We start from the raw sequence: 26,340 nt of genomic DNA, 5'->3' as shown, positions 1-26,340 counted from the left end.
ATGTGGCACAATCAATATTGGTGTGTTCGTTTAACAAACACGATTGAGCATGAGTGTCCCGCCCTCCGCGACCCTCGGGCCTGGGACCGCCGTGAGGAGGCGGGTCCCTGCGGGCTGCCGGCGGGATCGGCGGCTCCGGGAGGGCGGCGGGCAGGTGCAGGCACCCCCCGCGGGTTCCGGGGGTAGCACTGGTTACCCCGCGCTCAGTCCTGTGGAAATCCACGTGGACAGTCCCTCCGAGGGGCCGCCTGAGCCTCCCTGTCACCTCCTCACGTAGATGTCGCACCAGCCTTCACTCAGCTCCCGGCAGACACCACGGTCACGGACGGGATGACGGCCACGCTGAGGTGCGAGGTGTCCGGGGCGCCCAGACCCGCCATCACCTGGAGGAGAGGTAGGCAGTGGGGTTCACACGGACCCGCCACGCTGGGCGGGACACCGCAGGAGGCTCCTCCGCTCCGAGGCCCAGCCTGTGCGCGGGCCCAGCTGGCGGCGGGGATCGGGAGGCCAAAGGGGAGGGGGCAGGCCCTCTGTTTGTCACAGGCTTTCTCTCGCTGGAGTGAGATGGGATCACAGCGCATGAGAGCGTCTCCAATGCGCACACGCGTAGAGACGGCTCAGGACGGTCCCCAGAGGGACGTGGCAGGGTGTCCGCGCGCTGCCGTGACTGGCGCTGGACCTGCTGTGGCTGTGGCTGTGGGTACAGGTCCCCTTTGTTCTGGCATCTCCTTGACTTGCTTCCTGGTTGTGGCCTGAGCGTGGCCCTCCCTCGAGCCCTGGGTTCTGACGCGCCTGTCTCCTCTCCGGTCTCAGGAAGCCGCGTGCTGGCCAGCGGCTCCGTGCGGATTCCCAGGTTCACGCTGCTGGAATCCGGGGGCCTGCAGATCAGCCCCGTCTCCATCCAAGATGCCGGCACCTACACCTGCTACGCAGCCAACACGGAGGGGGCCCTGAACGCGTCGGCCACGCTCACCGTGTGGAGTAAGGACCCGGCCCCGCGGGCGCCGCCTCAGCCCTGGTCTCTCCGTCGTGTCCTCTGCTCAGGGACCTCCCGGTGTCCGCACTCCAGTTCACCCCGAGGAGGAGGGTTGTCACAGCTCATCTCTAGGAAGCTGTTCAGTAACTAACGTGTCCGTGTCCGAAGAACAGTTAGAAAGTGGGTCCCAGATTTACAGGGAGTTTCCGGAGAGGAGAGATTGGCTTTTCAAGTCGGTGCAGTTGGAATAGCAAACAGCAGGTTATTCGAGGAAACCGAATCGGGAATTAAAATCCTAGAGAGAGTATATTTTTTCTGTTATCATTGTAACCAACTCGAACACTCCTAGGTTATGAACTATGAATGCTCCCTAGATATGAGACATGAACCGAGAGAGAGAGAGAGAGAGAGAGAGAGGGAGAGAGAGAGAGAGAGAGAGGTTTGTTTCTCCAACGTTGGACTCTTCTTATTTTATCTATAACACGGGTTTCTGAAATGCAGAAGAAGTTGTTGGAGCGTAAGGATTGGCTTAGCAAGCATTCCTACCCACCCCCGCAGCCTCGCTCACCAGTGAGCGCCCCCGCCTCCCCGCGGCCGTATCTATGTCGCTAAAACAGCGCTGTTCACAAAAGCAAGACGAGCCGATTCCTCTGTGCTCGCTAACAGACTCCCCGTCTGTCTGTGAGGAGGGAAACGCTAACAGGCGCGAGGGAGCCGTCTGTCGCCACGCCATCCTTCGGGAAAAGCCCCCGGGCTCTGCTTCATGCCCGTGAGGTGTCTCTGGTTTCCATGGTTTCCGCTGGTAAACGGCCTTCCTAACCTGTCAGGAGCATTAGAACACTGCCTTCCGGTCGCCCCTCGATGGGCAGGTGCTGCAGAGGGTTGTTCCTTTCGGTGTTCGACTCCCGATTCATCGTTGTCCCTAAAATCAACCTCATCTTTACAAACTGACGTCTGCACGTCGCTGGGTCACTCAACAGGCAGTTGTGTGGCTCTGCTGAGATCCAGGGTCAGAACAGCGGCGGATGCGGGAGCCACAGTGGCTGCGGGCGCCCTCCCCACGTGCCCCCGGGTCTGTGCAGCCGCAGCACCGGCAGCCCCCCCTCGCCCCCCCCCCCGGAAACGCGTGCTCCGAGATGCCTCCCGCACACCCGCGGCCGCCCTGAACCCAGTGTGTGACCCCCAAGTTCGGGCTGTGCACGCCGTGGCTGTCACCCTGGCGGCGCCTGGTCTGGGCGGAGTCCAGGCCTGCCCTGGGCCGTAGGCCACTCCAGCTCCGTGGCACCAGCAGCCGGCATTTCTGAGCATCACTGTCCTGAGAGCTGGGTGTGATGCCACAGCGTCGCAGACTGCCGTGAGGACTGGGTAGCAGCGTAATGAACGAAGGTGCTCTGCAAGTCCGGGGTGCTGCGCGGCCGGCAGAAGTCCCGGGTGCCGGTGATCTTGGGGAAACGGATGCTTTCCTGGGAGTGGGATCGGATGACCTGATAAACATCGCAGCCGCCTTCCCCTCCCGCTTCTTCCGGGGCCTGGACCCTCGGGGTGGCCTTGGGGGGGGGGGGGGGGGCGGAGGCCTGGCTCCGGCTGCGTGGGAGGGCGTTTCCGTCCCCTGGGCGGCGCGGCTGGCCGGATGAGAGGAAACGTGGTTCTGAGGTCAGGTGCCCAGTGCATTGCCCCGGAGGGAGGAGGCGCTCACGCCTGTAACTCTGTCTGAGCCCTGACTTGTGTTTTCAGATCGAACGTCCATCGTCAGGCCCCCTGAGGACCGCGTGGTGATCAAGGGGACCACGGCCACGCTGCGCTGCGGGGCCACGCACGACCCCCGCGTCTCCCTCCGGTAGCTCCTCCGTCCCCCATGGGGGTGTTCATGCTCCGTGGGCTCGGGAAGGGAGGCTGAGACCAGAGGGAGAATTCAGGAACCTTGATTTCAGCCGCAGGTCACGGCGCCGTGCGGTGCGGCTCCACCGTTAGTCACACGGGTCCCAGTCGCCGCTCCGCCTTGCGCAGCACTTAGGGGGCGGCGTCCACCCCGGCCTCGGGGCAGTGCCCTTTGTGGGCGCAGACGAGGGGCCGTGCAGGGGAGGGGGCACCACAGTCTGTCGGGGTGACGGCAGGGCGGGGAGGGGCCCGGGGCCTGGGCGGTCTGAAGGAGTCGCAGGCCGTCCCGTCGGAGCTCAGACTGGGAAGGCCGTGACACCGTGTGGCGCAGTGGCCAGCGCGCGGCACAGCACAGGCCGCCGTGGCGAGCCTCTTCCCGGACTCGCGGTTGCAGGATGGGTTTCACTGTCAGACGCAGGCTCGAGCCTAGGTCCTAACTCCGCACATCCGGGCATGTGCACTCGGCCTGGGGCAGAGGCGTGCCGTCAGCGAGGGGCCGGCGGCCGGGAGATGCCCGCTTTCGGAACCGCTCTCCCCAGCAGAGGGCGGTGGCACATGCGCACATGTGGTTTAACTGCTCTCGCTCGTCTCTGGCACGTGTTTGGCAAACGGTGCACATGTGTATGCGTGTGACCTGCTCTGTGTTCAGGACCTGGGGCTCCGCTCTGGGCGTTAGACAGCCGTTGCCCCGGTGCAGGCAGCACTTGTCCTTCAGGCCCTTCCTGGGAATGAGAGGAGCAGTGCTCCTAGCGACAGGTGTGACAGGTGGGTGACATCTTAGCGCTGCCGCAGAGGCAGGAAGAGACTCCCGCCTCCACCGCGGGGCTCGCCAGCCGTGAGCCCGGCTTCTGGCTGCGTGGCACTCCCCCTGTGGTCAGTGTGCATCATAGCAACCGGTCGTTCCACCATTCGGTCAATTTGCATATTAGCCTTTTATTATATAGGATTGACGTCAGAGAGGAAGGGAGAGGGAGAGAGAGAGAGGAACACCAATGATGAGAGAGAATCATTGATCGGCTGCCTCCTGCACGCCCCACACTGGGGATCAAGCCCGCAACCCGGGCCTGTGCCCTTGACCGGAATCGAACCTGGGACCCTTCAGTCTGCAGCTGATGTTCTATCCACAGAACCAAGGGCTCTTTTTGTTCCTTTTTATCGTATAGCCCACAGGGGGTAGAGTTCACCCTTTTTATCGTATAGCCCACAGGGGATAGGATTCCCCCTTTTTATCGTATAGCCCACAGGGGGTAGAATTCCCCCTTTTTATCGTATAGCCCACAGGGGATAGAATTCCCCCTTTTTATCGTATAGCCCACAGGGGGTAGAATTCCCCCTTTTTATCGTATAGCCCACAGGGGATAGAATTCACCCTTTTTATCGTATAGCCCACAGGGGGTAGAGTTCCCCCTTTTTATCGTATAGCCCGTAGAGGATAGAATTCACCCTTTTTATCATATAGCCCACGGGGGATAGAATTCACCCTTTTATCATATAGCCCACAGGGGGTAGAATTCCCCCTTTTTATCGTATAGCCCACAGGGGATAGAATTCACCCTTTTATCATATAGCCCACAGGGGGTAGGAGTCCCCGTTTTTATCGTATCGCCCACGGGGGATAGAATTCACCCTTTTATCATATAGCCCACAGGGGGTAGGATTCCCCGTTTTTATCGTATAGCCCACAGGGGTAGAGTTCACCCCTTTTATCGTATAGCCCACAGGGGGTAGGATTCCCCGTTTTTATCGTATAGCCCACAGGGGTAGAGTTCACCCCTTTTATCGTATAGCCCACAGGGGGTAGGATTCCCCGTTTTTATCGTATAGCCCACAGGGGGTAGAGTTCACCCCTTTTATCGTATAGCCCACAGGGGGTGGAATTCACCCTTTTTATCGTATAGCCCACAGGGGGTAGAGTTCACCCCTTTTATCGTATAGCCCACAGGGGGTGGAATTCACCCTTTTTATCATATAGCCCACAGGGGGTAGAATTCACCCTTTTTATCGTATAGCCCACAGGGGGTAGAGTTCACCCTTTTTATCGTATAGCCCACAGGGGGTAGAGTTCACCCTTTTTATCGTATAGCCCACAGGGGGTAGAATTCCCCCTTTTTATCATATAGCCCACAGGGGGTAGAATTCACCCTTTTTATCGTATAGCCCACAGGGTGTAGAGTTCACCCTTTTTATCGTATAGCCCACAGGGGGTAGAGTTCACCCTTTTTATCGTATAGCCCACAGGGGGTAGGATTCCCCCTTTTTATCGTATAGCCCACAGGGGGTAGAGTTCACCCTTTTTATCGTATAGCCCACAGGGGGTAGGATTCCCCCTTTTTATCGTATAGCCCACAGGGGGTAGAGTTCACCCTTTTTATCGTATAGCCCACAGGGGGTAGGATTCCCCCTTTTTATCGTATAGCCCACAGGGGGTAGAATTCCCCCTTTTTATCGTATAGCCCACAGGGGGTAGAATTCACCCTTTTATCGTATAGCCCACAGGGGGTGGAATTCACCCTTTTTATCGTATAGCCCACAGGGGTAGAATTCCCCCTTTTTATCGTATAGCCCACAGGGGGTAGAATTCCCCCCTTTTATCGTATAGCCCACAGGGGGTAGGATTCCCCCTTTTTATCGTATAGCCCACAGGGGGTAGAATTCCCCCCTTTTATCGTATAGCCCACAGGGGGTAGAATTCCCCCCTTTTTATCGTATAGCCCACAGGGGGTAGAGTTCCCCCTTTTTATCGTATAGCCCACAGGGGGTAGAATTCACCCTTTTTATCGTATCGCCCACAGGGGTAGAGTTCACCCTTTCCAAGAGCAGGTGAAGGGTCGGTGCACCCAGGCCCCAGCACGCCTTTTCACAGACCCTCCGCCCTCTGACCCGGCTCTGTGCTTGGCCGCAGCTACGTCTGGAGGAAGGACAACGTGGCCCTCGCCCCGCCCGGCAGCTCCCGGGTCCTGGTGGAGCCGGACGGGTCCCTGCTCATCAGCCAGACGTGGTCGGGCGACATCGGAGACTACACCTGCGAGATCTCCTCCGAGGGCGGCAGCGACTCGCGGACGGCCCGGCTGGAGGTGATGTGAGTGCCGCGTCCCCTCCCACCGCCCTGAGGGCGCCTCCCGGAGGCCACGCGCCCTCCCGGCCCCCTTCACCGGGGGCCGCCCTCCGTGGCTCTCCGCCAGGGGCCGGTGGCCGTGCCTCAGGGGCGTCCTTAGGGGGCTCCACCTCGTTCCGGAGGGCTCGCTGACGGGTGCTCGCTGACCCGTGTCCTGTCCCCCAGCGGCTCTGCCGGGCGAGGTCCTGTCTGCCGTCGGCACTGAGTGACAGGCCACTTTCCACCGAGCGCCCATCGGAGCTTCCAGTAGGCGAGACGCAGGGCCTCCCGCCAGGAGGCGGACCTGGCCGCCAGCAGGGCGCGTCTCAGCCGGCGCCCGCCCCCGCGGCAGGCAGCACTCCCCGTGAGCTCCTTAGGGACCGGGGCTGCGATGGCGCCGTCCTCTGGTCTGGCCCGGCCCCGGGGTCCCGCTTCTCTCCTGCGTGACTCCCTCTGTTCCCGGCAGGAGGCTGGCCCCTCATTCAGCTCATTTGTAGAAACGCTGTCCTCGCAGATGTTCCCCGAGCTCATACGTACAAGAGTAAACCTGCCGGTGAAGAAGCAGAGTGGGGGCGGGTGGGGGAGTGGGGTTCGGGGGTGCAGCAGCCAGCTCCGGACCCCGCCGCGTCCCGGGGAGCAGGCAGGCCGCCCCGAGGAAAGGCAGTGGGAGAGGCCTGCCTGCTGGACTCACCCCCCAGCCAGGGTCCTCTAGACAAAGCTCACCCCGGACCAGAGCCTGAGCAGTGAGCACAGGCCACGCCTCACTGGCCTGTGGATCCCGGGAGCAGGCCGCGGGGGTGCTCAGTGATGGACAGGCTTGAGCTCAGACACTGGGATGAGTGAGCGACCGCAGCCCTGCTGGCCCTGCTGTGGGGACAGGTGAGGCTGTGCAGAGCCCGGGGTGAGGGGGTGAGGCTGTGCGGGGCCCAGGTGAGGGGGTGAGGCTGTGCAGAGCCCGGAGTGAGGGGGTGAGGCTGTGCAGGGCCCGGAGTGAGGGGGTGAGGCTGTGCAGAGCCCAGGTGAGGGGGTGAGGCTGTGCAGAGCCCGGAGTGAGGGGGTGAGGCTGTGCAGAGCCCGGAGTGAGGGGGTGAGGCTGTGCAGAGCCCAGGTGAGGGGGTGAGGCTGTGCAGAGCCCGGAGTGAGGGGGTGAGGCTGTGCAGAGCCCAGAGTGAGGGGGTGAGGCTGTGCAGAGCCCAGGTGAGGGGGTGAGGCTGTGCAGAGCCTGGAGTGAGGGGGTGAGGCTGTGCAGAGCCCAGGTGAGGGGGTGAGGCTGTGCAGGGCCCGGAGTGAGGGGGTGAGGCTGTGCAGAGCCCGGAGTGAGGGGGTGAGGCTGTGCAGAGCCCAGAGTGAGGGGGTGAGGCTGTGCAGAGCCCGGAGTGAGGGGGTGAGGCTGTGCAGAGCCCGGAGTGAGGGGGTGAGGCTGTGCAGAGCCCAGGTGAGGGGATGAGGCTGTGCAGAGCCCGGAGTGAGGGGGTGAGGCTGTGCAGAGCCCGGAGTGAGGGGGTGAGGCTGTGCAGAGCCCAGGTGAGGGGATGAGGCTGTGCAGAGCCCGGAGTGAGGGGGTGAGGCTGTGCAGAGCCCGGAGTGAGGGGGTGAGGCTGTGCAGAGCCCAGGTGAGGGGGTGAGGCTGTGCAGAGCCCGGAGTGAGGGGGTGAGGCTGTGCAGAGCCCGGAGTGAGGGGATGAGGCTGTGCAGAGCCCAGGTGAGGGGGTGAGGCTGTGCAGGGCCCAGGGTGAAGGGGTGAGGCTGTGCGGGGCCCGGTGAGAGGGGGTGAGGCTGTGCAGGGCCCGGGGTGAAGGGGTGAGTTTGTGGAGCGCCCCGGTGCCTCCAGGACCTGAACTGGCCCCGCCCACCCGCTGCCTGCAGGGTCTCGTCCAGGACGACCACCCCGTGTTCTCTGTAGAGGCTCCTCTTTGGGGGCAAAGGTCACCCTAGTCAGCAGGGAAACAGCAGGAGCCTCAGCCCCAGAGGCTGAGGGGGGCTTGGTGCTGCGGCCACGGCTGTGTGCAGGTGACCCCCAGCTCTGTGCGTGAGCGGGGAAATGGCCCCCCCCCTCGCCATTGGACCCGTGGGCCCTGGCTCTCCATCCTCCTGTGTCCTTGCCCCCACTCAGGTGCCCCCACGGTTACTGCCCGTGGCCTGTCCTCTGCCGTCTCCTCCTGGGGGAGCTGCCCCTCGGTCCAGGATGCACATGGGCCGCCGGGGTCACACGGAGGAAGCACCGTGTTCACGCTCCCAGCTGGAGTGGGAGCACTGGGTGCACAGCTCCGCGCTCCAGTGCCTGGCGGTGTCTGGGGGTGCCTGGCAGTATCTGGGGGTGCCTGGCGGTGTGTGGGGGTGTCTGGGGTGTCTGTGCCCTGCAGACACTCAGTAGACACGAGTGGTTGGTTGAGTGCATGAATGAATGAATGTGTGTTACCCACCGTTGGTGACCCCACACCCTCCATCCCCTTCGATGCCCACACCCTGGGCTTCTCCCCGGGAACTAACGCAGGCTCAGCCCACACGGCCATGAGCCTGGGCACCCACGGCCTCCCCCTTCCGCTCTGCCCTGCGTCTCCCCTCCCGTCCACAGCTCGTGTCGAGGATTTTTAAATGTTGACCACATTGGAGTCCAGTCAGCTCCCTTTGAGGACCCTCACCTCACGGGTCCTGGGTGCCTCTGGCCCCGGGCGCCGCCCTGCACGCATCTGACACCGCCTTCTTCTCTCTCGCTCCGCGGTGTCTGTGTTGCTGATTTACGTGTCTTCCCAGCTATTCGCTCCTTTGATTTCCTTGAAGTAAAATACATTTCCCAGCCAATGTTGCCGAGTCTCTAAAATAACAGGCTCCTGTGACGGGAGCCAGAGAAACATTTGCCGATCTGTGATGCGACCCACGCGGCTCCGGCTCCGGGGCTGTCTGAGACGCTGCGTGAACTGTCGTTAGCGCCACGAGCTGCTCCTGATCGGGATGGATGGGGAGCCGCAGGTGACAGCGCGCGTCTGCGACCCGCACGGCCCTGACTCGTGCCCCCGAGACGCCAGCGGTGATGACAGTAATCATGGCTCATGATTGCAGGCGTCGGTGCTCAGGGCTTCCCAGTCGAGCGCAGCCGCATTTCCGTGATTTACTCCGATGGCAACAGAAAAGGAAAAGGGAAAACCTCCCATCGCAGAAGCCTGAGAGGCACTTGCGGCCGAGCAGGGCCCTCCACGCCTGACGGGCCTCCGCGCCACTTGAGCTCAAGCTGCTTTGTTAACGCGGAGACGGGAGGTCAGACGCGGGCTTTCACGGCCCGTGGGCAGCCGCTCACGCCGCCCTCCCCGTGCGAGCCTGGGCGGTCCCTCACACCCTGCACAGGGGCCTCCGCACCCCTCCTCAGGGCGGGACTTTGGGCACGTTCCCCGCTTCTCAGCCTCGATTTCCTGACTGGAAACTGGGCGCGCCATCCCGCTCCTGGGGGCGCTGCTGTGAGGAGTGAATGACCAGTGTTTGTAGAAGCGCCTGGAGCCGGGCTCAGGGCGGACCCGCAAGCAGGCCCCCCCGTCATTCCTCCCTTCCCGCCCCTGCACACGTCACCCGCTCTCCTCGGCAGCCCCCCTCCACCCCACCCTCTCACCTGCTTGGGTTTGCTGTGTTCATGGCCCTGAGACCAGCAGTCTGCTGCTGAGCCGGGTCCCCGGACAGGCCAGGGCTGGGCAGCACCCCACCGATGGGTCGGGGGGGTCTGCGGATGGGGGACCACGAGGAGGGCTCACAGGAGGGCCTGCCTCCTCCCCTCCCACGGGAACAGGCTCTGCGACCCGGATGGTCCTGAGACGCGTCCAGTAAATCCATATCACAGGGTCAAGGGTCAAGGTGACACGCTGGCCCCGCCTGGGTGTGTCTCTCCTCGGAGCGGCTGGGGCCCGAGGGACAGGACGTCTGGGTGACTCCGGACCCGCAGAGCCGTGCCCAGCGCCCGAGGGACCGGCTCCGAGGCTCTGTGGGTCGGCTCATCGCTCATCATTTAAGGCCCAGTTAGATCAGAGACGCATCCCTGTGAACGGGCACAGGGAAGCCCCGTTACGGGCCGTGAAGACTGGGCGGCGGGGAGGTTCCGCAATAAACCCGGTGGCAAAGCCGTAGTCGGAGCAGCCCCGGGCCGTGTCTCCAGAATCATCCGGCCCCGCCGCCTTCACCCTCGGAGGGAAGCTGAGGAAGGTGGGTTTGGCCACGTGACCGGTGGTGCCTTTATAGGAAAGTGCTCTCTGACCTCCGCTGCCCAGCAGCCCCGGAGCCCCGGCTCTGCCAGCCGCTCTCCTGTTTCTCTCAAAACGCGGGGCTGTGCTCCCTCCACGGCTGTTGGTTGTTGCTCGTTCCGGCTGTCACTGTGGGCAGTGGGCTTGATGGCGACCCCCACTCCTCTCCATGACCCACTGACTCAGCCCTGGCTCCGTCCCACTGCCCCCTCCGCTCGGGCATTTGTCGCCCTGCCTGCGTGTCCCCGGCCGCGAGTCACTGCTCACCGTCGGTCTCCGTTCGAAGCTGCGGGGAAAGCCGAGATGCGATCTGCGCCCATCAGATGGATGCTCTGGATCGGACTCGAATATATTAAACCGCCGTTATCGGTTATTGACGCGCTGATGGAGACTCACCGAGCTTAATCCCCAGACAAGCGAAGCGTGTCACTTGCAGAAACCATCCGCTTCCAAGGTGTATTAGCAAGCCCTCCGCACAGAGAGCCGGGTGAGATGGAACACGAGAGGCCAGAGAGGGCTGCGCGTGTGGAGGCTGGGCCTGGGGGAGATGAATCTCCTCCGGCCCCGAGTCCGTGCCGCGTGTGAAAGCCACATTTTGCATCGGACGTCGCCCTGGGCGTGGCCGAGCCGGGAGTGGGATGTGCTGGGCAACGGAGGACGGAGGACGAGGGCTCGTGGCTTCTGATGCATCACAGACGCGATGCCCTCCGCCTCCTTGAGCTGGGGGCGGGCGGGGGGGGGGGGGGTTAGCCCCAGTGACCTCATTCGCATAACCCAGGGGCCTGGGGCCAGGAGTAGCAGTGACAGTCCGTCACTCAGGAAAGCCCAGGGTTCGAAGTTCCCTCCCAGCAACCGGACGGGGACCAGCCAGGCTCTGCGTTACAGCACAGCCGTCGGCGGCCGGAGCCATGCTCACGCTGAGCGTGTCTTCAGGAGGGACCGACTCAACGGCATTGGTTCCGTTCCTGAGCGAAGCAACTCCAGGAGGACGTGGGGAGGGTGGAGCGGCATTTCCACCCGAACGCCTGCGTCGGGGTCCTTGGGGGAAGCAGGAGGGGGTGAGGCTGTTGGAGAACTCAAATGGAAGTAACAGCTCCTTTTTAAAAAATATATATTTTTTATTGATTTCAGAGAGGAAGGGAGAGGGAGAGAGAGAGAGACATCCATGATGAGAGAGAGTCGTTGATCAGCTGCCTCCTGCACACCCCACACTGGGGATCACACCCACAATCCAGGCCTGTGCCCTGACTGGGAGTCAGACCCTGTCATCCTGGTTCATAGGTCGATGCCCAACCACTGAGCCACACCAGCCGGCCAACAGCTCTTTTTAACTTAAAGCTCATTCACAACAAGAAAAGGAGCCAGAGCCCCGGCCAAGTTGCTTCCTCACCGTGCTCACTAACGTCGCATCCACGTCGGAAACGCTTGCCCGTAAACGGTGCGCGTGGGTGAGAGCTGTTCCTCGGTCGCCGCGAGCACGGGCGGCTCAGTAAATCCCAAAGGGTAACGAGTGCACTTTCAAAATCACAATGTCAAGTGCACTCACGGCTTTCTGTGCTGACCCGTGGGGCTCAGCAGGATTTGATGCCTGAGGGAGACAGCCTAGTGAGTGGGTGGCACAGGTCGCACTGGGCGGACGCTCTCCCCCGCATCCCTAGGCCACGAGGCGGGTCCTCTCCAGCCTTGGGAGACGTGGGGGTTCGGGGGGGTGGGGGGGCATGTAGCTCCCGATGGAAGGCGGCAGAGCGTGTGGGAGAGCCGCACCCTGCACGGAAGCTCTGACCGCGAATCCCATGACCACCTCCCCAGCGTCTGCGGAACCCACTTGCTTCCCCTTTATCGCCTCTCCGTGTGGTCCCTCTCCCGCGGGTGCGGTCCTGTCCCCCCGCATTCCCCTCTCCGCGCTTCCCCCAGGCCTCCCGCGTGCGGCAGGAGAGAGGGCGCAGGACACGCGCCCGTCAGTCCCCGGCCCCCGCGTCCTGGGAGAATGTGCGGGCGTTTCGGCTGAAAACTCCCAGTGTCGGACCCGTGTTAGGTCCCATTTCCCGGCCTTTCCCTGCGCGTCAGACTGACCGCCTCTCACGCACAGCCTCCGGTTGTAAAACACGTGTGTGGCCACTCGTTTAATGATATTCCGTGTGGAAATGGCGCCTCCCGCCCGATCCAAGTTGCAGTCATGGCCCCTTCAGTCCCACCGGGGGCCGGGGGCAGGCCGGGCTCGGAGAGCCAGCCGCGCGTGAGTGTGCGGGGCGGGTTTCCGAGGCGGGAGGTCGTGCGTGCTTGTGTTGAGTGTGTCACGTTCTCCCGCTCAGCACGGCGCCCAGGACTGCGGGCGGCCCGGCCCCGCGGCCTGACCTGTGTTCTCTCCTCTCTGACCCTCGCCTCCCAGTGAGCTGCCGCACCCCCCGCAGAACCTGCTGGCCCGCCTGGACGCCGAGCACAGCCACGCGGTGCTGCTGAGCTGGGTCCGCCCCTTCGACGGCAACAGCGCGGTCCTGCGCTACGTGGTGGAGCTGTCCGAGAACAGTGAGTAGCGGCAGCCGGGCCTCGGGCTCCCTCGGGCCTCTGTCCTTCACCCCCAGTCCTGCTCAGGCCCGCACGGTGCTCCATGCAGCCGCCGGCAAACCCCGGCTCTGGGTTGGGAAGGTCAGGGTGAGGGGGAGCCCCGTGGGGGCAGAGGAATGGCGGGGCCTCCGGTGAGCCGGATCTGGGCTGCAGCCCCGTGGCAGGGGGCGGGGGGGGGGGGGGGGGCATGCACACAGGCTGCCCTGAGCGGGTCCTGGGTTCGGTGTTGTCCCCGGGACGAACCCTGAAATGAGCTCCTCAGGCCTCCCCTTGGGCCGATTTGCGCGTCGACCCACAGCGATGGGGAGCTTCTCTGCATGTGTCCTCGGGGGCTGCGTGCGCCCGGCGTCCCAGCGTCCAGTGGGCCCTTCCTCTCCTCGCGCCCCCCCTCTCGCCGCAGCGACACCCCTCCCCACGCTCACTCCTGGCTCTCCTGCCGCCCCGGCGTCCTCCATCCCTTTGCGGGGGACACGCAGAAGTCCCCGTTGTTAGAATAGACGCCGGGCTTCGGAGCGTGGTCCAGGCACCGCGGCCTCTGCGGACGTGCCGCCAGCCGCTCGGGCTTGGCTTTGCGCTCGGCAACAAGGCGGCGCTCCACCCTGTGCCCCCTGCGCTCACCGGCCCTGGGTGCCCAGCCTGGGCCCTGCTGCACCTGCCGTCCCTCCCCGCCCCGCTACTGTGTCAGCGCCCGTCCATCGCCTCCTCGGGGGGCGCTGTCTCAGCGTCCTGCCGGGCCTTCCTGGCACCTTACCCAAGGAGGCCCGGGGGGCACCGAGCACAGGCAGGCCCCCGCCCTGATGGAAACATCTGGAAGGAACAGTAATGGCTCCTGCTCGAGTTCGCAGGACATTCTGCGCCCTCATCCGGAAGACGGATGAATGAGATCCTCACTCGCTCGGGTCTCGGAGCTGGGCGCTTTCCCGGGCGGCCGCCTTCCTCCGCTCCCCCGCGTCTGTCCACGCCCTCCCCTGCTTTCCATCGCGGCCTCGGGTTCCTGTCGTTGGTGACGAGTGTGCTTTCCACTTGCTCGGTACCCTAATTTCTGTGTATAACTTTTCGGCAGCCAAAAGCGTTTGATTTTCATGGACTCAAACCCACCGGTATTTTCCTTTATGATTTCTTTTACTGCTTTTCTGTTTGGCTGTTTCAGCACTCCTGAGTGTAGAATACATCTTACACGTTTCCTTCTCGCTGTTGTTCTTTGCTTTATTATTTTGTTTTTTCTAACATCTTTTTGTTAAAGTACTGGGGTGACATCGGTCGTCAACATGATCATACAGGTTTCAGGTGTGGTCTTCTTGCCTTTATTTCTTTGAATAGATTTTTACTAATTTCAGAGAGGAAGGGAGAGGGAGGGAGAGAGAAACATCAATGATGAGATAGAGTCATTGATCAGCTGCCTCCTGCACGCCCCACACTGGGGATGGAGCCCGCAACCCAGGCGTGTGCCCTGACCGGGAATCGAACCGTGACCTCCTGGTTCATAGGTCGACGTTCAACCACTGAGCCGCGCCGGTCAGGCCGGCCCGCTTGCTTACAGCTCTAAGTAGTGACCTTTGACTCTAGTTCACCTGGAACGCAGGTGTGCTGGGCGCCGACACGGACGAGCTCTTTTCCCAGCAGCCTCCCCTCCCCCACGGCGCTCCCGGGACAGTCTGTGTGCCGTGGCTGGTTCTGTTTTTATGTGTGAAGAGGACCTGTTCATACAACTGTCTGTTTGGGGCTCATTTGATTCATCCTCTGTTTTTCGCCAGTTTCAGAGCATTTTCCTTGGTTTGGTCCCAACACTTGTTGTTGTCGCTGATAAGTGAGCCCCCTCACCGTCCAGAATCGTGTGACTTCTGGTCGCCTGCTGCTCCTTTCCGGGGAGAATTGGAGCGACTCTGTGAGGTTTCAAAACCAGCCCCGTGGCGGGTGGGACCTTGTTAAGCCTGTGAAGCGGTTCTGAGCGCTGACTTCCCGGGAGTCCTGTCTTCTCCTCCGGATACCGAGGCTCCTGCCCTCGGGAAAGGTGCCCTCCGACCTCCTGGCACGTGGCCAGGATTTCTTCCCACGCCCCTGCTGGCCGGGCGGGAGCGGGGGAGTGGGGAGCGCGGCTGCTCAGGTCTCTGTCTTCCATTCGGCCGCTCCCCGGGCGCGCGTTAATCGATCCTCTGAGTTTTCCAGGGAGACAATCACATCCTCTCCAAGCGATAAAAGGTGCTGTTTTCTGTTTGTTTTTATGTCTTGCTGAGCTGGTCAGAATACTCTTAAAATAACCAGTATAGCAGCGTCTCCTGTTGTTCATTCTCTGTCTCCGTGGAAGGCCTACTAGGACCTCACTGTTATGTATGGTGTTGAGTGGGAGGGAGGAAGCGAGGGAGGGAGGGACACGTCCCTGTGAGAGACACGTCAATTGGTTGCCTCCCACACGATGGCCCCACCAGGGCCGGGGATCAAACCACAAATTATTCTTAAAAGAACTAAACACTTTGTTTAGCAATAGCCTCCTGATTATGCGGGAGCCCTCTGCCCGCCTGCAGCTCACCGCTCCCGACTCAGTGGCGATGTGCCGGCCAGGGAGAGGACAGGCTGAGAGCCCCGCTGGGCTGGAGGCTGCAGGCCGGCGCGTGGGGAGACGGGTGGGAACAGGCCGCTCCTGTCCCTGAGACGGGATGAACCTGACAGAGCACAGGCCGTGGAGGGAAGGTTCCTGTGGACACAGATGGCCCCTCGTGCTGTGGCCCCGGAAGGCTCCGGCTGTTTGCTGGACAGAGAGGCGGGGCTGGTGCCGGTGCCTCGGGCACAGCTGTGACCTGAAGCCGTGTAGCGTGTTCCAGCCGCGCGTTGTCAGGGCGCCGACGTCTAGCTCATTCCCCTCTGGGCTTTCACACGGAACCTCACCTGGGGGGCGTCTGCTCCCACTTAACCCTTTGCACTCGCTTGCTTTTTTATTGATTCCTTTATTCTACTCGGGATTTAATTTTTTTAATACCCCAGATTTTACAAAGTGCGGCAGTAGAATAAAAAACTGGAGTTTCTTTTCATACAAACTTATTTATTTGGATTTTTTTATATTTTAAATTATTGATACATTCAAAGAGTATAAAAAGAGCTGCTACCGATGCTAACCATGTCGAGTCACACTCGACATCCGAGTGCAAAAGGTTAAAACCCACGGGGGGTGGGGGGGGAGTGCATGTCACAGCTGCCTGCCGCTCTCGGCTGTGTCGTCGGCCCAGACTGGGGCTAAGGGGCAGGGTTTGGGGTCCTCTCCCCCTCGATCCCAGCCGGCAGATGATGGAGCGATGTCCCCGTGTCCCCTGCGGGCCTGGCCCGTCCCCAGACTGACACGGCTTCCCATGCGAACGTGGTCATCGTGACCCCTCGCGCAGGACACAGAGCGCCCCCATTTGCCCCCCTCGTGTCCACCCCGAGGCCGGGTCAGCTCCTGCAGGGAGGGCCCGTGTCCACCGGCACCGCCAGCCAAGGGCAGGCCCATGCCCAGCCAGCGTCACGGCGTGTCTCCCGCCCGAGGCCGAGCCCGCGCTCCGGTCTGGGCAGCCCCACGGCACTCTCTGGCCTCCGCCCTTCTTGGAAGCAGACGGCTTCCCCAGCTCATCCCGGGCGCCCTGTACCACCTGACCAACGGCCCGGCCAAAGGGTGGTGAGCTCTGCCCACAAACCACGCAGGCCCTCCGGAGCTCGCAGGCCCGGGCCCCTGGCCACAGAGTGGCTCCACACACCTGCGGGCACACCTGTGGGCACACCTGTGGGCACACCTGCGGGCACACCTGCGGGCACACCTGTGGGCACACCTGCCGGCATAACTGCCAGGCACACCTGCGGGCACAGCTGCGGGCACACCTGCCAGCGCACCTGTGGGCACACTTGTGGGCACACCTGTGGGCATAACTGCCGGCACACCTGCGGGCACAGCTGCGGGCACACCTGCCGGCGCACCTGAGGGCACACCTGCCGGCGCACCTGTAGGCACACCTGAGGGCACACCTGCGGGCACACCTGCGGGCACAGCTGCCGGCATACCTGTAGGCACACCTGAGGGCACACCTGCGGGCACACCTGCGGGCACAGCTGCCGGCATACCTGTAGGCACACCTGAGGGCACACCGGCGGGCACACCTGCGGGCACAGCTGCGGGCACAGCTGCCGGCATACCTGCGGGCACAGCTGCCAGCGCACCTGTAGGCACACCTGAGGGCACATCTGCAGGTACACCTGCGGGCACACCTGCGGGCACAGCTGAGGGCACACCTGCGGGCACACCTGCGGGCACACCTGCAGGCACACGTGTAGGCACACCTGAGGGCACACCTGTGGGCACACCTGCCGGCACACCTGAGGGCACACCTGTGGGCACACCTGCCGACATACCTGCCGGGCACACCTGCGGGCACAGCTGCGGGCACACCTGCGGGCACACCTGAGGGCACACCTGCGGGCACACCTGCCAGTGCACCTGAGGGCACACCTGTGGGCACACCTGCGGGCACACCTGTGGGCACACCTGAGGGCACAGCTGCGGGCACACCTGCGGGCACACCTGCGGGGCACACCTGTGGGCACACCTGCGGGCACACCTGCGGGCACAGCTGCGGGCACACTTGTAGGCACACCTGAGGGCACACCTGCGGGCACACCTGCCGGCACAGCTGCGGGCACACCTGCCAGCGCACCTGTGGGCACAGCCGCGGGCGCCGGGGGAAAGACACTCCAGGCGGCTGCTAACCTCATCGTGTCTCCAGCAAAGCCGCTCATTGGTGGAGAGCGGCCGCGCAGAGTCTGCAGACCCGCCCCGTCTATCGCTCACGTCCCCTTTTGTTAAAACGCAGTGGATGGAGTTTGTATTTATCGCTGGGCGACACCTGTCACCCTTTTCTGGGAGGGATCTGCGACCTCCTGGGAGCTGGGGCGAGCCCCTCTCTGCAGTGACATGGGGACGAGGAGCACGTGACCCGGCACCGCCACACCCACGTCACACGGACAGCTGCTGTTGGCGGCGGCACGGGGGTGGGAGATACTGGACTCCGAGCGGGAAACCGAGGTCGAGGCCCGGCTCCTGGGTCGCTGGCCCCGGGGCCCTGAGCCTCAGCTTCCACATGGTTAAGTGGGCGCCCCCTGCACCCCGGGGCTGCCGGCCTGGCGTGTGGGCCGGTTCGCGGGGACACGGGTGGTTCGCGTGCTCCCCCTCCCGTGCCCTCACGCGGCGGGACCTGCTTCTTCCAGACTCCCCGTGGAAGGTGCACCTGGCGGACATCGGCCCCGAGAGGACGGGCGTGGCCGTGCGGGGCCTGACTCCCGCTCGCACCTACCAGTTCCGCGTGTGCGCCGTGAACCAGGTGGGCAAGGGCCAGTACAGCGCGGAGACCAGCAGGTGAGTGCGGCCCCGTGGTGGGGGGGGGCTGGGCCTGACGGGGGGAAGCACCGAGGAACGGGGAACGACCGAGCTACCAGCCCCGGCCTGGGCCACCCCGCAAAGACGGCGCGGGAGAAACTGACAGAGACGGGCCGAGCGGGGCTGCTCGTGGCGCTGAGCCGTGTCGGAGCCGCAGGTCCCTGTGCACAGCGGGGGGCACGTGCCGCTAAGAGTTTAAGCGTCAGCCCTGGCCAGTGTGGCTCAGCAGTTAGAGCATCGACCCACAGACTAAAGGGTCCCGGGTTTGATTCCGGTCAAGGGCACGTACCTCAGTTGTGGAATTGGTCCCCAGCAGGGAGGCAACCAATCAATGTGTCTCTCTCACATCAATGTTCTCTCTCTCTCTCCCCTCCCTTCCACTTTCTAAAAAAAAACCAGTTTCCACATGGTTAAGTGGGTGCCCCCCTGCACCCCCGGGGCTGCCGGCCTGGCGTGTGGGCCGGTTCCGGGGACACGGCGGTTCGCGTGCTCTCCCTCCCGTTTTTTTTTTTTGTTTTGTTTTGTTTTGTTTTGTTTTTCCTAAAAAACACCGTGGGAAACGCCCTCGCGTGAGGGTTAACGAAACAAAAAAAGCGTTTGCAGCGTTAGTGCCTTTGCCCATCCCGATGCCGCCAGTGGGCGCAGGGCCACCGCCTTTTTTTTTTTTTTTTTTTTTTTTAATATTTTATTGATTTCTTACAGAGAGGAAGGGAGAGGGACAGAGTTAGAAACATCGATGAGAGAAACATCAACCAGCTGCCTCCCGCACACCCCCCACCGGGGATGTGCCCGCAACCAAGGTACATGCCCTTGACCGGAATCGAACCCGGGACCCTTCAGTCCACAGGCCAACGCTCTATCCACTGAGCCAAACCGGCTTCGGCGGGGCCACCTCCTTGAAGGGGAGCTGAAGGAGCCGCAGGGTCTCCGGGGGTGTCACCTCCCTCAGGGGTCTCGCCGCCCGCCCGTCCCCGGGGTGCGGGCGGGGAGTTCCATCGTGCCGTGTCCGGGAGCCTCCCCACCGGCCTGCGCTCTCCGTGGGCGGGAGTCGGAAACGAGTGGAACGAGAGGCACGAAAATGCCCGTTCTCAAACGTGGGAGCTGGATGTGCGAAGCTGGACAGAGCGGCGAACACGATTGGGAAGGGCTGGGCGCGGGCCTGCAGGCCATCTCGCTCGGGCTGCGAGGCTTTGAAAGAGCCCAGGGGGGTTGTTCAGACAGAGCAGGGCCCTGTGCCTGCTGGTGCCCGCTAGCTGGTGCCCTACTGTGTGAGGTTGTTCAGACAGAGCAGGCCCCTGTGCCTGCTAGCTGGTGTCCTACTGTGTGAGGTTGTTCAGACAGAGCAGGGCCCCCTGTGCCTGCTGGTGCCTGCTAGCTGGTGCCCTACTGTGTGAGGTTGTTCAGACAGATGAGGGCCCCTGTGCCTGCTAGCTGGTGCCCTACTGTGTGAGTTTGTTCAGACAGAGCAGGCCCCTGTGCCTGCTAGCTGGTGCCCTACTGTGTGAGGTTGTTCAGACAGAGCAGGCCCCTGTGCCTGCTAGCTGGTGCCCTACTGTGTGAGGTTGTTCAGACAGAGCAGGCCCCTGTGCCTGCTGGTGCCCGCTAGCTGGTGCCCTACTGTGTGAGGTTGTTCAGACAGATCAGGGCCCTGTGCCTGCTGGTGCCCGCTAGCTGGTGCCCTACTGTGTGAGGTTGTTCAGACAGAGCAGGGCCCCTGTGCCTGCTAGCTGGTGCCCTACTGTGTGAGGTTGTTCAGACAGATCAGGGCCCCTGTGCCTGCTAGCTGGTGTCCTACTGTGTGAGGTTGTTCAGACAGATCAGGCCCCTGTGCCTGCTAGCTGGTGCCCTACTGTGTGAGGTTGTTCAGACAGATCAGAGCCCCTGTGCCCGCTAGCTGGTGCCCTACTGTGTGAGGTTGTTCAGACAGAGCAGGGCCCCTGTGCCCGCTAGCTGGTGCCCTACTGTGTGAGGTTGTTCAGACAGAGCAGGGCCCTGTGCCTGCTGGTGCCTGCTAGCTGGTGTCCTACTGTGTGAGGTTGTTCAGACAGATCAGGCCCCTGTGCCTGCTAGCTGGTGCCCTACTGTGTGAGGTTGTTCAGACAGAGCAGGCCCCTGTGCCTGCTAGCTGGTGCCCTACTGTGTGAGGTTGTTCAGACAGAGCAGGCCCCTGTGCCTGCTGGTGCCTGCTAGCTGGTGTCCTACTGTGTGAGGTTGTTCAGACAGATCAGGGCCCCTGTGCCTGCTAGCTGGTGTCCTACTGTGTGAGGTTGTTCAGACAGATCAGGGCCCCTGTGCCCGCTAGCTGGTGCCCTACTGTGTGGACCTGCTCAACTACTTCAGGCTCGGCCCTTCCATGGGATCAGCTGTGTGTTTTGCTGTCTTCGTCGCCCGGTTTTGGTGAACAGCTGGGCCGGGATCCAGCCAGACCGAGAGTGCAACGCGCGTCCCCTGCGCCTGGCGCTGACCTCTCCTTCCTCCCGTCTCGTTTTCAGGCTGATGTTGCCGGAAGAACCACCCAGCGCGCCCCCGAAAAACATAGTGGCCAGTGGGCGCACCAACCAGTCCATCATGGTGCAGTGGCAGCCGCCCCCCGAGACGGAGCACAACGGGGTGCTGCGTGGCTACATCCTCAGGCAAGTGGCCCGGCTGGCCAGGGGGCTGTCGCTGTGGAGGCGGCGTCTGCTGCGCCGAGGGTGCGAACGTGCATGTGTGTAGGAGCCCCGTGGGGAGCCTCCGGGGAGGGGCGGGGAGTGCGGCAAGCGGCAGAGGACGGCATGCGGCAGCCGGCAGAGCAGGTGTCCCATGTCCAGCTGGACTGCGTACACACAGGACACCGGGGTCGGAGCTGCATTTTGGGAGAGGCGGGCGGGGGGGCAGTATCGGCTGGGGGCACGGTGCACTCTTCATCGTAGACGCTTTCATTCTGAGTTTTCACCGGGGGCATGCGTTATTATCCGTCATGGCTTTTCATGACTAAAAGTGCGATTGATTGAATTATTAACCAGTTGTTACCACGCAGCCATGTTGTGCAGTATTGACAGGTTTCCTCGGGTTTCAAGGAAATTGTGAAGTCTAGCTTTTTACATGCAATCTCACAGCTTTTCAATGTTGGGAGTGAAATCAAAACACTTTGAAACACAGGGCAGGCCACACTCACACACCTGCAGGCGGCGGGGCCCCTGCCTCGGAGGGGTGGGTAGGCCTGAGGGACGTGGGGGGACCTGCCGGCCGGGGCTGCGTGTGCGGGAGGGCCCCTCCTCCGCCAGAACCGCTGACTCAGAGACGGCCCGACTGTGCTAATCACAGTCGCTTGTGGACACGAGTGAGGAGAAGACAAGAGCCGGACTGAAGGGCGATGACTAAATCCCTTCTGGCGGGCGGCCCCGCGGGGACGGGCGTGTGCCTCTGGCTTCCACTCTGCCCCTCAGCCTGTGGGCAAGGGCGCAGGCGCCGGCCTCCCTTCCCCAGGCCCGCCCGGCCTGCGGGCCCCAGAGGGTGGGCCATTTCCCGGTAAATGGAGGGAATGCAGGGCGTGCTGCCTCCTCAACTCCAGTATCTGCACGTGGAGGACAGCGCACCGTGTGCATGTACGCAGTCGCGCATTCGTCATTTCATACGTGTCGACCTGTGTGCGGGGCTGCTTGCCTGTCACAGCCGTGTCCCTGTGACTCTCAAGTTCCTCCCCCAGCGTGTGAATTACCCTCAACACCGGCCAGACCACCGCTGCCCTGGGGGTGCACGGGGGGAGGGGGGGCCGCAGGGCAGGATCAGCTGGGCCTGCTCCCCCCGCTCCCCCATGCTCCAGCTGCCCTTCCGGCTCCAGAGGAGGGAAGGAGCCCGCCATCTGCCCGCTGCCGGAGGGGCGCCGAGGCTGGGTTCCTGTCTGCTCCCCCTGCCCGCAGGCTGCCGTCTCCGGTCCCATCCTGCCCCGTGCCCTGTGCGGCCAGCGCGCTTGTCCTGCGCTCACGGCTAATGGAAACAACGGGCCTGCGCCCTGGGCCCAGCCCTGCCCTGGGTGGAGCACAGGGAGGAACGCCCCGGAGGCCCCGCCGCCACGGGAGGGAGGACGTTAGAGTCAGCCCACGGCCGCTCCGGGCGCGGTTACTAATGAAATCTCTCTGCTGCCCAGGCCCCGCGGGCCGCGGTCCTCTATTGGCGGGATCACTGCTGTGAAAAGGATTTTCCGCGCTGGAGCCAGCGGTCCGGGCGGGAAGAGGGCATGTGCATCTGTCGGGGCTGACATCAGCCAGCCCTGCAGTGAGGGCGCACTCCCTGCCCAGGATTAAGACCCGGGCCGAAGGGGGTTTGCTCGGAAACATTCCCGAATCGTCCTCCGGCTTGCAAACCAGCTGTGTGTGCAGCGCGCACCCCCAGGGCCCACGCCTCCTCGAGACCCGCCGAACCACAGAGGAAATAAACCCCGTCAGGGCTCCGCGTGAGAAATAGTTAGGACGCGTGCGCAGCCATCAAATATTTATCCTAATGGGCAGGGAGCGCCTTCATGAGGGCCAAAAGGGCTGTGTCCTTTGTGAATGCTCTCCTGCTATTTCCGCATAAAACTCATCTTGTTCCGTCAGAGACTGTCTCCGGGCAGCGCCTCCCACCGTCAGCGGATGCCCTGCCCTCCTGCCCTTGGCCTCGCCGTCCCAGCGTCCTGTGGCTGCGGCAAAAGCACGAGCCACGGTCAGGAAGGCCCGCCTGTGCCACAGAGAGGCCCGGCCGGGGCCAGGACACGGACTCTGGGCTCATCCCGCACAGACGTGGGGAGAGGCCTGGAGACAGCGCCGACGGCTGCGGCCACGCTTCTCAGAACTGCGCTCACCCGCGTCCCAGGAGAGGCGCCTTCGGAGAGGGAGGGTTCGGGCGCTCCCGTCACTCGCCCTGCGACGCCCTGTGCAGGGCTGTGGCTGTCGTGTGAGGGAGGCAGAACGGTGAAGGGGTGCTGAGGCCACCCAGCTCTTGCGTCTTCTTCCCACGGAGGCCCCGGAGCTCAGCTCTCTGCCTGCCCCTGGACGCACATGTGGCATCCGCGTGAGGTCCCCACGGGCGAGCTTCCTCGGCCATCGCCCGGCGGTGCCACGGGGCTGTGCGTGGTCCTGGGCCCCTTCACACACCGGGACACTCGAGTCCGGTGAGTGGGAGCCCTTTCCACCGTATCCCAGACGGCCACCCGCAGTGCCAGTGCCGCCAACGCCAGAAGGTCACGCCTTGTACGTGGGGGGCTTCAGGGCCAGTGTCTGGCCCAGGGGCTCTCCCAGGCCTGTCCTCCCCTGTTGTCACCGCTGGGGGACCAGCGCCCCCATAAGCCAGCTCCACCGCGAGAGCGCCTTCACTCGCTGGTGCCGGCGGTCCCCACGGTCAAGGGATGCGACTCGTGGGGGCAGAGGTCAATGGGGCATGAAGCAAAAACGGGGTCACAGAAGGGCCCTGCGTCCCAGCGCCGTCCCCGGGCAGGGGCACAGAGCCTGGGGCCCCTTGCCGCTCCGTCAGGCAGGCCCCGCCGAGCACGGGGACCCCCAGGTGGTCGTGGCGAGGGGACTCCTCAGGAGCCCAGGTTTCCACGAAGAGCCGTCCTCAGTGCACTGGCAGCCTCCTCTGGGAGGGCTGTTCTCCGTCAGGGGCCTGGGTTTCGGGGTTCCTCCGTCGCTCTGATGGCAGCAGCCTTGCTGGCCTGCTGGCCCGCCCCGGGGACAGCGCAGGTCAGTGGCCGGGACTGCGCAGCCTCAGAGCCTCTCTCGTCAGGGCGGAGCCTGGAGACCCCCACCTGCCCAGACCCCACGGCTCCTGCTTCACCACGGCTGCGCCTCCTCCCTCAGCGACTCCCTTCCCCGCCCCCCACGTCCCTCACAAAGCCAGGCGCCTCCCCCAGAGCCGCCTCGCTCTCTGGAACTCTGAATGCTGGAAGCTGCACGGGGACTGGGGACCCCTGTCCATGCCCCTCGCCTCCCCTCCCCAGGGCGCTGATCACCTTCTCGAAATGGAGCCCCAGGAAATGCTCGCTGCCCGGAGGAGGGCTGTGGGCGCCGCGCCCTCCACAGCAGACAGCGCCTCCTTCACTCACCTAAGCCCAGAGGCGGCCTGGCCTGCCCCTCTTTACAACGAATGAACGCAACTGTAGCCCGGCCGGCGGGGCTCAGTGGTTGAGTGTCGAACTATGAACCAGGAGGTCAGGGTTCGATTCCGGTCAGGGCACAGGCCCGGGTTGCAGGCTCCATCCCCAGTGTGGGGCGTGCAGGAGGCAGCCGATCCATGATTCTCTCTCATCACTGATGTTTCTCTCTCTCTCTCCCCCGCCTCTCTGACATCCATAAAATATATTTTAACATAATAACAACATGAACACAACTGTAAACCTCAGCCCTGGGCACCCTGCAGAGCCTACTGCGCACGCTCTCAGAGGTCCCCGCGGCCGATCGGCTCACCGAGCAGTGGCTAGTGCGTCGGGGGCGGGGGCACCTTTGAAAGCCCCGCGCTCTGGTTCCGGGGCCTGGTTCTGGTTCGGGGGCTCCTAACTGGGGCCAGAGTGTGGCTTCTTCACCCCCCACCCCCCGGAAGCCATACACTCCCGGGGCAGTCACACCTGCAAAGCCAGACTCCTTAGCCGCTGACTCAGTTCACAGGTCGGCTGTCTCGCCCGGAGCTATGGTCCCGGTGAGGCGAGACGCCACCTTTTTAACAGGTGAATTCGGGGGCGGCGGTGTCTGGGCTCCCCCCGCCTCACTGCTGTCCCCTCACTCCCGCCCCTCCCCCGCGAGGAGCTGGGTGCGTGTCCCTGCGAGTCACCTCTCGGGTCTGCGCAGGTACCGCCTGGCCGGGCTGCCGGGGGAGCACCAGCAGCGCAACATCTCCAGCCCCGAGGTCAACTACTGCCTGGTGACCGAGCTCATCGTCTGGACGCAGTACGAGATCCAGGTGGCCGCCTACAACGGCGCCGGCCTGGGCGTCTTCAGCCGGGCGGTGGCCGAGTACACGCTCCAGGGAGGTAAGCCGGGCCGCCGGCGCAGGCCCTGGTGGGGGAGCAGGTTTGCAGGGCTCGATCGGAGGGTTCGATCCCCACGTAATGCAATCTCTCCATCTATTCCGAGAGGACGGCGGCCCGGGAGGGGCAGGCGTGTGCTCACGGCCCCCTCGGCCGCCAGGACGGGCCATGCACACGCCGGGCTGGTCCCCGAGGGCGGCAGGTGCCGGGGCGGGTGGACTTGCTCCGCGCGGAGTAGGGTCTCTGCGTGGCTGGAGTCCGTGTGAGCCTGTGAGTGCCCGAAGGGAATGAGTCCTGAGAAGTCTGTGTTCAGTGATGTGACAGGAGGAGGGATGAGATCGGCCAGCTGGTGCTTGATGTTTTCAGTTACACAGCAAACAGCTTGCGAGGTCAGTGAGCTTCTCCCCCAAAGCCAGGCGGCCGACATGAAGCTGAGGCCTCACTCACCACGCGCCCGGCCCAGCCCGGCACCTTACAGCTCTTTACGGTCCAGTCCCACTGCCCGGGAGGCGCCGGCTCGGCCCGGGAGGCGCCGGCTCGGCCCGGGAGGCGCTGGACCTGGGCCAACACGGCGCTCTCTGCCGGTGCCCTCGGTACTAAACAGACCCTCTGTCGACGCAGCTGCGCATCCCTGGCCGCCAAACCCTTGCCCGGGAATCTAACCCCCGTCCGTGCCCTCTCCCCGCGCGCAGGTGTGATTTCCCCGGCTCGGGCATTTTTACTGCTCCCAGGCCGCGACCTTTTCACATGACAAGGTTTCTCACTGCCCACTCCTCTCCCCGAACCACGGCCGAGACCTAATGGTCCCTGAAGCCACACGCTGCTGTCGTCTTCCCTTGCAGACCAGCGTCAATCCTCCCTAAAAATCAGGAGCCGTCGCTCCGCAGTCCCGGTGCCGAGCGGGAATATCCGCCCGCGAGGCAGGCAGGGGCCGTCCGCCGCGAGCGGCCTCCGCACCACGGGAGAGGGAGGAGGCCGGACCCCGGGACGCGCGTGTCCGCTTCAGGCAGCCCGTGCAAGGCGAGGCAGTGAGCCTGCAGACACTCAGCGACGGAGGTGCTGGGAATGGCCCTGCGCTGTGACCGGGATGCCGCGTCGACCCCGCGCGGTGGCGTCCGCACAGGACGGAGCAGGTGGCACCCGATGGAGACGGCGTCGAGGCTGCAGGGTGGCCTTGACTCAGTTGGCATCGGGGACCGTTGACGATTCAGAGCCACGAGTGACATGGTG

General features: G+C 63.5%; 1 protein-coding gene across 1 annotated transcript in view; it reads left to right on the top strand.

The window, feature by feature from the left end:
• The window catches only part of SDK1 (sidekick cell adhesion molecule 1), a 190,626-nt gene that overhangs the window by 84,558 nt on the left and 79,728 nt on the right, over positions 1-26,340 (top strand). The window contains exons 7-14 of the mRNA XM_054716758.1: positions 278-394; positions 814-981; positions 2,711-2,813; positions 5,757-5,933; positions 12,561-12,697; positions 17,963-18,110; positions 20,624-20,764; positions 24,932-25,113. Of these exons, the coding sequence (XP_054572733.1) occupies positions 278-394; positions 814-981; positions 2,711-2,813; positions 5,757-5,933; positions 12,561-12,697; positions 17,963-18,110; positions 20,624-20,764; positions 24,932-25,113 (1,173 nt within the window). The remainder of the gene's footprint in view (positions 1-277; positions 395-813; positions 982-2,710; positions 2,814-5,756; positions 5,934-12,560; positions 12,698-17,962; positions 18,111-20,623; positions 20,765-24,931; positions 25,114-26,340) is intronic.

This window comes from Eptesicus fuscus, chromosome 6 (assembly GCF_027574615.1).
Source record: "Eptesicus fuscus isolate TK198812 chromosome 6, DD_ASM_mEF_20220401, whole genome shotgun sequence".
In the NCBI taxonomy this organism is placed as follows: domain Eukaryota; kingdom Metazoa; phylum Chordata; class Mammalia; order Chiroptera; family Vespertilionidae; genus Eptesicus; species Eptesicus fuscus.
Note: the sequence above shows the minus strand (reverse complement) of the source record. Positions and strands in the feature narration are given on the sequence as shown.